Here is a 15,058-nt window from a genome sequence, read left to right as displayed (position 1 = left end):
GTAGAAGTTGCTCAGATGATTGAAAGCCATGCACAGTCTAAAACCATCATTGAAATATTAGTTTGACCTTCTCCTATACCAAATCTTTCCCTAAATATGCCAACCACAAAAAGAATGACTTAAACCACACCTCTCCCAATTCCTGGTACTATCTAGTAGAAGGAAGGAGTCAGTAAAGGCTGCCTAAAATAGCTCCAAGCAAGAATGACATGATTATCTACAACTGAAGAAGCAAATTATTAAAAAGCACAAGGCAGTTACTGATATTACTGATATTTCCTTCCTTGAATACATTTTCTTTTTTTTTGAGATGGAGTCTCACTCTGTTGCCCAGGCTAGAGTGCAGTGGCACAATCTCAGCTTACTGCAACCTCCGCCTCCTGGGTTCAAGTGATTCTTCTGCCTCAGCCTCCCAAGTAGCTGGGACTACAGGTGCGTGCCACCATGCCCGGCTAATTTTGTATTATTAGTACAGATGGGGTTTCACCATATTGGCCAGGCTGGTCTTGAACTCCTGACCTCGTGATCCACCCACCTCGGCCTCCCAAAGTTCTGGGATTACAGGCATGAGCCACCGCGCCTGGCCCTTTAAGTATATTTTCTAAGAAGTTGGTCATGACTTCAGATGTCTGCCTCAAAGAGATACTTGTGGTTTCCATCAAAGAACCCACCTTCCCTTTCTACAGGAGTATTTATGGGAGATATGGGCCTGGAGGTTGGAATCCATCCTGGTTGTACTTTGCTATACTGAAGTGAGGAGTAAACCTACAAATAAATTCATATTGCAGTGTACAAAGGGGGCTCTACAATAGGTAGGAATTCTATTTAGTTTTGTTGGGTAACAAATCCTTTGAGAAGCAAATAATAGCTCACCTACAAAACTGGTGATCTGTATAAATTGGGATTTTTCATGGATCAGTTTTGCTTGGATTGAACTATATAATCACAAATATATTAATACCCAGAGAGAGAGAAAGAGTGTGTGTCGAAACTGTATCATCTTAACATGTCTACAAAAGGCAATACCTGGAAGGTGGTGGCTGCCACACAGGTTAAGCTGTCTTCCCTCTGGGAGGCAGGCTTCTGGGAACTACACATTTGGTAATCTTGCCCATAAAATGCCGATTGGACACTTATCGTAGAATGCCGAGGGCACTGTAGATTCAAATAGTCCCCATCACAGGCATAGGTGGTGTGGTTTTGCAGGAGTTTGGTTAGGTAACCTGGAAAATATTCAGTCGAGTTACAAGAGGCCCAGGAACCCACCACTTCTCCATGGGTTTGGGGACAGGAGGACGTTGGTTCCCCTGGGGAAGGGCTGTTCAGTCAACAACATGTGAGGTGGGGCCTCCCTAGCAGCTCTGGTGCAGAGGTCACCAAACCAGGCCCAGAGGTAGGGCGCAGGAGCCAATGTCAGCTTTCATGTTGATATAGAAAGGGGGGCAGGGGAGTGCTGGGTAGAGAAGTGGGGGGTCCCTGGCGAGGGCTCCACCCTCGGGCTTGTGCCCATGGACCTTAGTGAGAACAGGCACTCCTGTTTTCATGTCCAAATGTCTTTCCAAGACTACTCTGGCCTGCCATGACCCCCATCCTGTGCCCATAAAAAACCCAAGACCCTAGTGGGCACAGACACAAGTGGCTGGACGTCTAGAGGAGCAGAGAAGCAGAAGAGCACACTGACAGACACCAGCAGATGCTGGCAGGCTTTCGACAGGGGGGTGATGTGGAATTCAGTCGGGGGCCGTCGGAGGAGAGTCTGGCTGCTGGGCAGCCGGACTCTAGGTGAAGACCACCTTCCCACTCCATCCCCCTTCTGGCTCCCCATCCATCTGAGAGCCACCTCCTCCACTCAATAAAACTTTGCACTCCTTCTCCAAGTCCATGTGCGATCTGAGTACACTAGGGCAAGAACCTGGGATACAGAAAGCCCTCTGTCTTTGTGATAAGGCAGAGGGCCTAATTGAGCTGATTAACACAAGCCGCCTGCAGACAGCAAAACTGAAGGAGACCACTGTAACACATGCCCACTGGGGCTTCGGGAGCTGTAAACACCCAATTCTACATGCTGCTGTGGGGTCGGAGCCCAAAAACACTCCCCACAACCTGCCCGTCTGCATGCTCCCTCTAGGGGTTTGAGCAGCAGGGTACTGAGAAGAGAGCCATGCCCCTGTCGCATGCCCTGCAAGGGGGATAAGGGAACTCTTCCTGTTTCAATGTCTGGGTCAGAAACCTTGGTCGGGGATGGCCCACTGAATGGTTTGGAGGGCTCTTTCCCCTTCAGGAAGCACTAAGGTATTGGCCAGGAGCCAAGGAGTCATGAAGCACCTTTATAAACCAGGAAAAAAATCGGGGTGAGTGTCCCCTGGATGTGTGGATGCCCATTCTGAGGGAGGCTTTCATTTGCTCATCTCCCACTAGTGAGGCCATGCCTTATTGGGATGAGAGGATGCAATTTCATTTCAAGAAATCACTCTTGGCTCTGTCTTGCTGCTGGAGAGGAAAGACAGGCAGGGTGCCCTGCGCAGAGAAGGGGCCTGCTCCGAGGGCGTGGTGCAGGGAGGTGATGGTGGGGCTCTGCTGTGGGTTGAATGGTGTCCCCTCAAATTCACGTTCGTCAGGAACCCCAGAATGTGACATTTGGAAATAGGGTGGTTGCAGATGTAATGAATTAAGTTGGTGACATACTGGAGTAAGGTGGGCCCTTAACACCATATGACTGGTGTCCTTATAAGAAGAAAAGAAGAGACACGGGGAAGACAGCCATGTGCAGCTGGAAAGATGCATCTGAAGCCAAGGAATACCAAGCGTTGCCGGCCACCACCCAAAGCTGGAAAAGGCCAGGAAGGATTCTTCCCTAGAACCTTCGAAGGCAGCACAGCCCTGCCAACACCTGGATTCAGACTCTGGCCTCCAGAACTGTGAGAGGATGAATTTCTGGTGTTTTCAGCCACCCAAGCTTAGGAAATGGGTTGCAGCAGACTGGGAATAAGACAGGCCGCCAGTCGGCCTCCGTGGGATCCCCAGGCAGCTTGCAGGGGCCACACTGGGCCCTGGGCTCTGAGAAGCTCTGAGGCCCAGCAGGCGCAGGGGCCTAAACTATTTCTCAGCAAGGAGGAAGGAAGGTTCATCCAGAATGTAGATCCCCTTCCTCCTTCTCACACCTCACGAGGTCACAGCGAGGCGGCTGGGAGGAGAGCCAGGGACTTTTCACTGAGGTGTGTGGGAGACAGCTTGGCAGCCCTTGGCCTCTGAAGGGAGGAGGTGGCGTGAAGGAGGGCAGCTTCGGAACTTCCCAATTCCTGCTCGATGACCTGTGTGCAAAGTATTCCTGTTTAGGTTTCAAAATCCTCTCAGAAACATAATTCTCGGAAAACCCAGGCGCCCAATCCAGCTCCCTGGCTTTCCCTGAAATCTGAAGTCAAAGGGGCTGAGCCAGCTTACCCTGGGGTCCTCACGCCCACCAGTCCAGAGTGCTCTCTAGAGGAAGGCTACAGACGCTTCCTGGCACGCTCATCCAGACATTAGCTGTCTTACTGAAACTCCTTTTCTCACCCTTGAAAACCACTGGAAGAATGGCCAAGAACCCAGCTATCCTGAGTAAGTTCACTTAGAGAAGCAAAATCTAACATGAGTGGCAAAATGGACATTGGCACCAGGAGTGTGGGTCAGAGTCCTGCCCCTTGGAACTACATTATCGCTTGCACAGTGTACCCCCAGGCACCAAGAGACCAGGCCGAGACCCCTCAGTGGCCCTGGGCCTCTGGTCAGTGTCTTCCCACCTGGCACACAGGCAGGCCCTCATAAAACAATGAGTACTGAAAGTTCCAGCCTTCTTGGTGGGTTCTCAGCACCCTGTCGTGAGCCACACCCTGCCCCAGGGAACTCAGGGTCACCCTGATGCTACCCCTAGGCCAGTGCCCCTTCTGAAGTGCCCCAGGCTGGCACCCCTATACTTAGATCTCTTCAGCCTCCTCATGAAAACCTTCTTGTCCATCACCCCAGCATTCCCTGGACTGTGCTAAATGAGCAGCTGACCACACATCAAATCAATTTTCAGAGTTTGCCATTGGTTTAATATTCATGGCTTATCCAAAAGATCTTGTCACTGTAGCTAGATGAAAAAAAAATGACAAGGCTCCAGGGAAGCAGAGCCACAAGATAGAAGATACCTGGGTCCCAGGTTCGTGAAGAGAGGAGCTGCCTGCTTCACAGACTGTCACATGAGTGGGAATGAAACTTTGGCTGCATTTAGACCATTACCTTTCTTCACTCTGTCACATAGTCTATCCCCGCTAAACAGAACTTGACCTCCACCAGACCATTTACATCAAGACCTGTACGTGCAGTGCAGTGGCCTGAGCCTCCAACCCATGCCCCACCTATCCAACTGGCCTTATCATATTCTTATTCTGAGAGTGGTATTGTGGGGGCAGAAGCTCAGTGTATAGAATTGACTAATGCCAGATCCTTCAGGTGCTTTGCACTTTGAAGTATATCAGTCCTAGCACATTCCAAGTACAAAGAAGACACCTCAGCAGTACAACCTGCCCTACACTCAGTTCAATTCCTTCTTCAAAAACTTAGGCCCGGCCAGGCATGGTGGCTCACACCTGTAATCCCAACACTGTGGGAGGCTGAAGCGGGCAGATCACCTGAGGTCAGGAGTTCAAGACCAGCCTGGCCAACATGGTGAAATTCCATCTCTACTAAAAACGCAAAAAATTAGCCAGGTGTGGTGGCACGCCCCTGTAATCCCAGCTACTCTGGAGGCTGAGGTGGGAGAATTGCTTGAACGCTGGAGACAGAGGCTGCAGTGAGCCAAGATCGTGCCACTGCACTCCAGCTGGGGAAACAGAGAGAAACCCCATCTCAAACAAACAAACAAACAAACCTAGGCCCACATCCCGACAATGGAATGTTATTTAGCACTAAAATGAAATGAGCTATCAAACCACAAAAAGACATGGAGAAACCTTTTAATGCATATTCCTAAGTGAAACAAGCCAATCTGAAAAGGCTGCGCACTGTATGATTCCAACTATGTGACATTCTGGATAAAGCAAAACAATGGAGACAGCGAAAATATCCATGATTGCCAGAGGTCAGGAGAAAGGAGGAATGAATTGGTGGAACACAGAGGATTTTTAGGGCAGTGAAACTACTCTGTGTAATACTACAGTGGTGGATCCACATCATTGTCCATATGTCCAAACCCATGCAATGTACAACACCAAGAGTGAGCGCTCATGTAAACTATGGACTCTGGGTGATAGTGATATGTCAATGTAGGTTTATTGATTATGACAAATATCGCACTCAGGTTTGGTATTGCTAGTGGGGGAAGCCGCGCATGTGTGTGTATGTTTGGCAGGCGGGAGTAGAGGTTGATGAAAACTCTGCACTTTTTGCTCCATTTTTCTTTCTTTTCTTTTCTCTTTCTTTCCTTTTCCTTCCTTCCTTCCTTGCTTCCCTCCCTCCCTCCCTCTCTCTCTCTCTTTTCTTTCTTTCTTTCTCTTTCTTTCTCTCTCTCTCTTTCTTTCTTTCTTTCTCCTTTCTTTTTTTCTTTCTTTGTCACCCAGGCTGGAATACAGTGGTAAGATCTCAGCCCACTGCAACCTCTGCCTCCCAGGTTCAAGTAATTCTCCTGCCTCAGCCTCCCAAGTAGCTAGGATTACAGGCATGCACCACCATGCCCGGCTAATTTTTTTGTATTTTTAGTAGAGATGGGGTTTCATCATGTTGGTTAGGCTGGTCTCAAACTCCTAACCTCGTGATCTGCCCGCCTCGGCCTCTCAAAGTGCTGGGATTACAGGTGTGAGCCACAGCGCCTGGCCTCTGCTCCATTTTTCTATGAACCTAGAACTTCTCTAACACATTAAGTCTGTTTAAAAGGAAAAAAACAATCCCTATCCCCTCAGCCCCAGGAGAGCATTACCTATGGGAGGAGAGGAGCTAGCGTTAGGGAGGGGAGAACGAGGAGCTCGGGCGAGCTGGCCATGCCCTGTTCCTTGATCTGATGGCGGGCATGTGCTTTACTTTGTGAAAGCTCACCCAGTTATCCACTTTGGATATGTAAACAAAAATGTTTAAGAAAACTTCACCTGCAGTTATCTGACCTACACTTTTAAACAATAGAGAAAGCCTAGGCGCCATGGAGCCTTGGGTAACTCGTGGAGCAAGGGGGTGCGGAATGCCTTCTGTAGCCAGCCTCAGTCGCACGAGGATGGGCTGCTGGGTGACAGCAGGACAGGCTCATGAGGACCAGCCATCGCCCAAATGCTCTGATCCTCCAGGGTGCCTGCCCATGCCCCATTCTGTTTGGTCCACAGTGCCAAAAGGTCAGGAAGAAGGCCAATTAGAACAACCCCATGGTTTCAGCAACATGGAGGCCATCAAGAACCATTTTGAAACCATATGGGATGGGGGGTGGGGACAGAAGTTTGTTTGGAAAAGGTTGAAAAGTGAGTGGAGGGGCCAGGCGCGGTGGCTCACACTTATAATCCCAGCACTTTGGGAGGCTGAGGCAGGCGGATCACCTGAGATTGAGAGTTCAAGGCCAGCCTGACTAACATGGAAAAATCCTGTCTCTGCTAAAAATACAAAATTAGCTGGGCGTGGTGGCAGGCGCTTGTAATCCCAGTTACTCGGGAGGCTGAAGGAGGTGAATCACTTGAATCTGGGAGGCAGAGGTTGCAGTGAGCTGAGATTGTGCCATTGCATGCCAGCCTAGGCAACAAGAGCAAAACCCCATCTCAAAAAAAAAAAAAAAAAAAAAAAAGAAAGAAAGAAGAAAAGTGAGTGGAAGTTAAGAAAGTCAAAGATGGTCCATGTGGTAGGCAGAATAACAGCCCCCAAAGATGTCCACAGGCCTTAATCCCCAGGATCAGTGATTATGTTCCCAGACATTCATGGTAAAAGGGACTTGGCAGATGTGATTAAGTTCTCAAAAAAAAAAGAGAAACATAGCTGTAAGAACTGATGTAGGGAGAGATTTTTAAATAATTGTGATTTAGTTAAAGTGAAAGAGGCTTGTGCATATATGTATGTGTACAGATAAATACATATGCAGATGACCCTTAGATCATATGTATTAGATTTCTTTCTTTTTTTCCCCCCCTGAGATGGAGTCTCCCTTCGTCACCCAGGCTGGAGTGCAGTGGCGCGATTTTGGTTGACTGCAACCTCCACCTCCCTGGTTCAAGCAGTTCTCCTGCCTCAGCCTCTGGAGTAGCTGGGACAACAGGTGCCCGCCACCATGCCCGGCTAATTTTTGTTTTTGGCCAGGCTGGTCTGGAACTTCTGACCTCAAGCGATCCACCCACCTCAGCCTCCCACAGTGCTGGGATTACAGGTGTGAGCCACTGCACCAGGCTCATATGTATTAGATTTCTTACCGTGGGTTATGGTCCGACAAGTTCGAAGGGCGATATTGTCAAGAGACGGCTCAAAATGATGAACTGCGGACTCCAAGCTAAATATAAGAAAGGAAATGAGCAAAGAAGAGGGGAGGGGCCCAAGGGACCAGAGATCCTGATGAGGACCAGCAAGGTCAGAGTGAGGGAATCACACAGCAGGCTGGAAAGGCAGGAGGCTGTGCCCACGAGTTGTTTGAGGAGTGATTTCAAGGTGGATTTGCAGGTTATGGAAATGTCCAGGAGTGGCCATGGAAGGAGGTAGAAGAGGTTGGTGGAGAAGGTTGCTGGAAACAAGGATGCCAGGACTGAGAGTGAAGATGCCCTGTGGACCAGGCGTCTCCCAGGATGAAGGTAGGAAGTGGGGTGGAGCAGGAGCCAGCTGCCAAGGTTGTCCTTAAACAAAAGGCAGATGACAGATGAGCTGCTCCCAATCTCACGCCCTTTCCGGCATGCTGCTTTCCCGGTAGGCAAGCTCATGCATTCCAGTGTGCTGGGCAGAGTCATGCCACTGAACTTCCCACACCTTGGTTTCTAGGCTGGTTGAAGAGAGATCCTTTTTAAAGAACAACTACTAATGCAGCTGTTTATTAATGATTCCCTCCTAGTCAAATTAGCCATCATGTTGGATCAGTCAAAACTGCTTTATTTCTTAATAGTTTCAGCCAGAGCTTTTACAATCTAACTCTATTTGTGGGCAAGTATTTGCTATCCTGGAAGATGGCAGTTGTGCACACTCTGTTAAGAAATCAGTCCTGGAATCCAGTAGAGCCTGGAGATGCTCTGTTGATCCTTGTTAAACTGGTGAGGAGAGGAAATGGGAGGATGTAGATTCTTTTTTTTTTTCCTGTCACCCAGGCTGGAGCACAATGGCACGATCTTGGCTCACTGCAACCTCCGCCTCCCAGGTTCAAGCAATTCTCCTGCCTCAGCCTCCCAAGTAGCTGGGACTACAGGTGAGTGCCACCATGCCTGGCTATTTTTTTTATTTTTAGTAGAGACGGGGTTTCACCATGTTGGCCAGGCTAGTCTCAAACTCCTGACCTCAGGTGATCCTCCCGCCTCGGCCTCCCAAAGTGCTAGGATCACAAGCATGAGCCACCAAGACAGCCGGATGTAAACTCTTTTTTATCAGCTTCACATTGCTCAGGGATCTTGGTACAGCTCATGTGTAACTCCAAGCTACTCTTCCCTGTTGAATCGTCCCACTGTGTATCAGCAGAAACTCTTACAGCTACTGCCATGGCTAAAACCTTCCTCAAAGGAGTATCCTGAAAGGCTTGGGTTGAGCAAATCTTAGAACAGCTTAGACCAAAGAAAGTTCTTAGGTTTTCATTTTTTTAATACAGATGAAGAGTTCACGACATGAACCCGTAAGAGTGGCAGGAGCTCTCCTCTGTCTTCTGAAAGACACAGGGAAGTCCTTCTTGGGATCGTCATCCTCTATCATATTTACAAGGAAAATCCATTAATATTCAAATAATCCAGTGACTATAGAAAGACCAGTGTGAGAGGAAAATAAATCTTGGGGCCCCATACTTACTAAGCCAAAGGGAACAGTCAAGCTGGGAACCGGGTCGCACAAACCTGCCTCCCATTTGGTTCCTAACTAAGATGGCTACAAAGATAAAAAGCTGCATACATCGCTCACCTTTTGCCTACAAGGAGATTCCTTGCAGGCCCCAAGATCTTTACTTGAGAACAGTTCTGTTGAATTTCACCCTGGCAATGTCAATTGATAGCTTATCCACAGATGCAGGATGGGAAAGGAGAGAACTCAAAGTCATCCTTCTGCTCGCCTGAGACAAATGTGTATCTGCCCTATTGTTTACATTATCTTATGTAAAATTGCAGATTCCCTTAGCCAGACAAGTGACAGCATGAATGACTACTTCCTCTACTCACACTCATATGAAAATTGTATATTCCCCCAATATCCATCCTTTCCCCTTTAAATATTGAAGCCCTTAAAATTGTCTTTGGAGAAAGGCATAGACCTGTCTCCCTGGTGGGTGTCCTTAACTTTGGCAAATAAACCCCCTAAAATGATTACAACTTGCTGCGGTCATTTTCATTGATTTATACCGAATGATGTAAATAACTGATTTTCAAAGAATCATGGTATGTGTCCCAAAGTGTTCTACAGGAGTGTGATATTGTGAAATATATATTTGATCTTTCACGTGTTTCCTTCCATACAACTCCTAAAACCCTTAGAATCTCCAAAGTGATGTGTTTTGGTATGCTAATAAATTGACTGATGGCTGGCAGCCCCTAGCTAGCTTCAGGATGGGGGCTGGTCCCTGGAAAGACCAAGGCGAGATTAGAGAGTTGGGACTTTGAGCCCACCCCCCAACTTCCAGGGAGAAGAGAGGAACTGAAGGTTATATTGGTCACTAATGGCCAGTGATTTAATCAATGGTGCCTATGTAATGATGCTTCTATAAAAATCCAAAAGAACTGGGTTTGCAGAGCTTCTGGATAGCAGAACATGTACAGGTTTCTGGAGGGCAGGGCACCCAGGGTGGGCATAGAAGCTCTGCACTCCTTCCTCCATCCCTTTCCCTATGTGTCTCTTCATCTGCATCCTTTGTAATAGCCTTTATAATAAACTGATAAACATAAGTAACCTTCCCTAAAGTTTTTCTGTGAGCCACTCCATACTGATGGAACCCAAGGAGGGGGTCATGGGAACCTCAACTTGAAGCTGGATGTTCAGAAGTTCTGGAAGCCTAGACTGTGACTGCTGGGAAGAAGGGCAATAGTCTCGGGCACCGAGCCTCAATCTGTGGGATATGATGCTATCTCCAGGTAGATGGGGTCAGAATTGAATTGGAGTATACCCAGCTTATATTTGCTACAGAATTGATTGTTTGCTTGTTGGTGGGGAGGAATCCCCAAACATTTGGTCACAAAAAATATTCTGTGTTGATTGTTGTTGAGTGAAAGAATAGAGAAAGTACTTTGAGTTTGTGCGTGTGTGTGTGTGTATGTGTGTGTGTTTTCACACAATTGGTGTCAGAAGTGGGATTTGCTGGCAGTGGCCCTGTCTCATAGAAACATGTGCTTTGGGAAGAGAAAGAATGAGAGGATGGAGGATAAGAGACCTTTGATTCCTGGATGGTCACATGGTCACTCATAGTATGAAGTCACAGCTGTGCTGCACTCCGTTACTAAAGGTGAAAGTTACCACTGGAATTTGGAGACAGATCCAACTCTTGGGAAGTTGGTTCACTGGATGTGCAAGGAAATGCAAACTAATAGTAAAGAAGTGAAATATTCAATCCTTTGGTTATTGTTATCTGTAATAGCTAAAATAAAAATAAAAGACAGCGCTAGGTCCAGCCTCAATGCTACACCAAGCTTAGATGTCAGTGAGTCTGAGCTTTGGCCACTAGCTTTGGAGCCATTCCCTAAGGGCAAAATTATGCAGAAACAACAGAAAACGCCTCTGAGACCTGTGGTTACCAAGAAGGTAGTCAATGTGGGGGAAGGGCAAAATCAAGTAACTCCTGAAACCAAGGGGCAGGGTGTGAAGGAACTGTTTTATTTTGTGGTTCGGTATCATCAACCCCCTGAGGGACCTTTACTAAAATGGACTGTGAGAATAACTAACTTAGGGGCAGTATCTTTGGTTTTACATGCTGCAGAGGGGAAGAGTATGTTTGGGTTGATGCAGGATCCACAGCTCACTATGGAACAACCTCAGATGGCTATATATGATCTGGACATACAGCAGGTTATTCCTGAGGCAACAGCCAGCCTAGTAGACTGGATAAAAGCCACCATAAAGTTTGTTTACCCTGAGAAGGGGGAACTGTCCAACTCCACCTATAAATGCCAAGTGGAGCACCCCAGATGAAGCAGCTAATATGCTTTGTATGCAAGCCACATGGGACTGGCTTTATGGCGACTGAGATATCCACCCACTAAATATGCCTGCTACCCAGGTCATGGGAGACGCTGTGATTAAGAGGCCCCATTTGCATGGACACCTCATGCAATCTCACTGCTGCAAAATCAAGCTATGGCGGGAGAAGCCTTATTGAATTTGCTATCTCAGCTTCCCCTCATGGGTCTTATAGATGCGAATAAAAGCATTAGGGCAATTAATAAAAGAATGCGGAAAAGCAGAGGACAGAGTCAAAGGACTCATCCCATGAAAGTGGATGTATTTAAGCAGTTATTAAGAAATAAAGAGATTAAAGAAAACATTAATAAAGCTAAAACTAAGAGGAAAAAGCGAAGAGCCATGGGACTCATCCCAGGCTGAAAATCTTTAGTGGTGCTTAAGAAATGAGAAGAATAGAGCGGAAATTGATAGGGTGAAGACAAAGGTCTTAATACAACACTACTGAAGGTTGGGTGGACCAAAAAGGGCCCTTGCTGGCTGCCGACATTAAGGAGTTCCAAATGGATTTACTGTATTCACCCTAGTTTGGAGAAATTTTAAAAGTCATTAAGCAGAGATTACAATGAGAAAGCTGACCAGCAATTGCCTGGGCCAATGTTGAGGCAGGTTCATCAAGATAAAGATGGACAAAAGGGCCAAGGTTCCTTGGCGCAACCCTCTGCTGGCGACTCAAAGCCTTTTGCACTGGCTGGTGGAAAGAGAAGCTCCTGCGTCTAGAACTTAAAAATGTAAGGGTTGGTAGAATTATGAAAGTTGGTGTATTTGAACATGCTTCATATGAAATGGTTACATCTCTTTTACCTGATTGTATTAGGGAATGGACTTTGTATCTGACTTGCCCTTCAAGCAGTATTAATGGGACGTGAGATGGGAGCTGGTAAGATTGCCCCCAGCCCACACAGTGCAGAGTGGAAGCTGCTGAGCTGGGAGGTACATATTCTCCATTCGATAACCCCTCTGTGGAGCCTCTAATGCGGCATATGGCAAAAGTCTGTCACCGTCTCCCAGCGACGACTCCCAGCCCATAAAATGATCTTGACACCTGAAATACCCATGCTGTGTCGGGTGATGTCATAGAAACACTCTAATGAGGCCAGGCACGGTGGCTCACACCTGTAATCCCAGCACTTTGGGATGCTGAGGCGGGCAGATCATCTGAGATCAGGAGTTCGAGACCAGCCTGGCCAACATGGTGAAACTCTACCAGCAATACAAAAAATTAGCTGGGCGTGGTGGCGGATGCCTGTAATCCCAGCTACTTGGGAGGCTGAGACAGGAGAATAGCTTGAACCTGGGAGGCGGAGGTTGCAGTGAGCCGAGATCGCACCATCACACTCCAGCCTGGGCAACAAGAGCAAAACTCCATCTCTGAAAAAAAAAAAAAAAAAAGAAAGAAACATAATAAAACGGAGAAGGTTTATACAGGATCATGCTACCTGGGGAATGCAGGGAGGAGATATCCCTAAGCAGGGAGCCTCTTTTCTCTTGCGACTGACTCTGGAACAGTGAGGAGCTGCTGGATTCTATCAACAGTTTGACAGTGCCGTATATAACCAGCTCTCAACTCACTCACCCCCAGCTGTTTGGTCTATAGATGAAAATTCCGAGGTGAACAAATAACATCCTGTTTGCAGGGCTGCTACTCTGGCTAAAGACGGTAAAAAATCAGTCAGCTCAGTGAGCTGAATTGCATGCTGTTTTCCTAGCCGCTGATTTTTTATACTAGAATGATATAAATAACTGATTTTTAAAGAATCATGGTATGTGTCCCAAAGTGTTCTACAGGAGTGTGATATTGTGAAATATATATTTGATCAGTTGAACAGTGGTAGAAGCCCCTGTGTTTGGGTTTTTACTGACTCCTGGGCAGTGACCAGTGTCTTGGCTATACACTCAGGCAAGAGGGCAACAGCCAGCCACCTGGCTTATTAACAGGATGTCCACATGGGGCACAGCCCTGTGGAGATGTGAAAGATGCCTTGAAGCAGAACAGGTTCACGCCCATCAGAAAAACTCCCTTCTAGGCCCAGGAGATGGCTGGAATCACCAAGTGGATTTTTTTGTGTGCTCCTGTGAGGTGGTCACCTGCGTCCATGAAATGAGTGAATAAGGCGGTTCTGCAGCAGTGCAGGGATGGGCTGAATCTAGCCATGGCCCTCAGGCGCAAAATGCCAGTAAGAACTGTTCTGTCGCTGGGTGCGGTGGTTCAAGCCGCTGGTTCCAGCACTTTGGGAGGTCGAGGCAGGTGGATCACCTGAGGTCGGGAGTTCGAGACCAGCCTGACCAACATGGAGAAACCCCGTCTCTACTAAAAATACAAAATTACCGGGGTGTGGTGGTGCATGCCTATAATCCCAGCTGAGGCAGGAGAATCGCTTGTACCCAGGAGGTGGGGGTTGCGGTGAGCTGAGATGACGCCATTGGACTCCAGCCTGGGCAACAAGAGTGGAACAATGTCTCAAAAAAAAAAAAAAAAAAAAAAGTAACTTTCTGTCTGCCAGCAAGAGAAACAGCGACTGCCCATGGCTGCGAGGCACATTCCCTGGTTCGGGAAAGCTCTTAACATAACTGGCAAGTGAGATGGATGCTGGTAGCCTTGGGGGGCTACATCTGGGTCTTGACAGGAATAGACACTGTCTCTGGACTGGGCTTTGTTTGCATGGTAGAAGATGCAAACACTCAGAGTGCCATTAGAAAAAAAGAAAAAAGGCCAGGCACGGTGGCTCATGCCTGTAATCCCAGCACTTTGGGAGGCTGAGGCAGGCAGATCACCTGAGGTCAGGAGTTCAAGACCAGCCTGGCAAACATAGAGACACCCCGTCACTACAAAAATACAAAATAATTAGCCAATCCCAGCTACTTGGGAGGCTGAGGCGGAAGAATCACTTGAACCCGGGAGGCAGAGGTTGCAGTGAGCTGAGATCATGCCATTACACTCCAGCCTGGGCGACGGGGAGACTCTGTCAAAAAAAAAAAAAAAGAAAGAAAAGAAAGGAAAGAAAGAAAGAAAGAAAGAAAGAAAGACAGAAAGAAAGACAGAAAGAGAAAGAAAGAAAAGAAAGAGAAGAATAAAAACAGAACAGGAGATACTGCATGAATCTTGATGGCCAACGTCATTGCTTCAGAAAAAGGAGCACTCTGTACAGCCCATAATGTCCAACAATGAGCAGAGAGGCATCCTCTTCAGAGTCATAATTTGGCACAGAAGTGAAACAGGCAATTCAAACGCTGGTTGTCTAAAACAGGGGAGGTGAAAGCAGAAGGGCTGGTGATAGAGTTTGGATCTGTATCTCCACCAAATTGTGTGTTGAATTGTAATCCCCAGTGTTGGAGCTGGGGCCTGGTGGGAAGCAACTGGATCATGGGGGCAGGTTTCCCATGAATGGTTTAGCACCATTCTCTTTGGTATTGTACTCACAATAGTGAGTGAGTTCTTGTGAGATCTGGTTGTTTAAAAGTGTGTGGGGCTGGGAGTGGTGGCTCATGCCTGTAATCCCAGCACTTTGAAAGGCTGAGGTGGGTGGATCACCTGAGGTCAGGAGTTCAAGACCAGCCTGGCCAACATGGCAAAACCCCGTCTCTAGTAAAAATACAAAAAGTAGCCAGCGTGGTGCTGGGCGCTTGTAATCTCAGCTACTTGGGAGGCTGAGGCAGGAGAATCACTTGAGCTCAGGAGGCAGAGGTTGCAGTTAGCCAAGATCACGCCGTTGCACTCCAGCCTGGGTGACAGAGC

The 15,058-nt window shown here is 47.6% G+C and overlaps 1 protein-coding gene across 5 annotated transcripts in view; it reads right to left on the bottom strand.

Moving 5' to 3' along the window:
- EVA1C (eva-1 homolog C) overlaps positions 1-15,058 on the bottom strand; it is a 114,779-nt gene that overhangs the window by 62,496 nt on the left and 37,225 nt on the right. For 4 of the 5 annotated variants that reach the window (XM_030806110.1, XM_030806111.1, XM_030806114.1 and 1 more), the window contains exon 2: positions 1,027-1,223. The exons of the other annotated variant lie outside the window; for it this stretch is intronic. In XM_030806110.1, coding sequence (XP_030661970.1) covers positions 1,027-1,223 — 197 coding nt within the window. The remainder of the gene's footprint in view (positions 1-1,026; positions 1,224-15,058) is intronic. 5 annotated transcript variants of the gene reach the window in all.

This window comes from Nomascus leucogenys, chromosome 25 (assembly GCF_006542625.1).
Source record: "Nomascus leucogenys isolate Asia chromosome 25, Asia_NLE_v1, whole genome shotgun sequence".
Lineage (NCBI taxonomy): Eukaryota > Metazoa > Chordata > Mammalia > Primates > Hylobatidae > Nomascus > Nomascus leucogenys.
The sequence above is the reverse complement of the archived record's forward strand: the minus strand, read 5'-3'. Positions and strand labels throughout refer to the sequence as shown.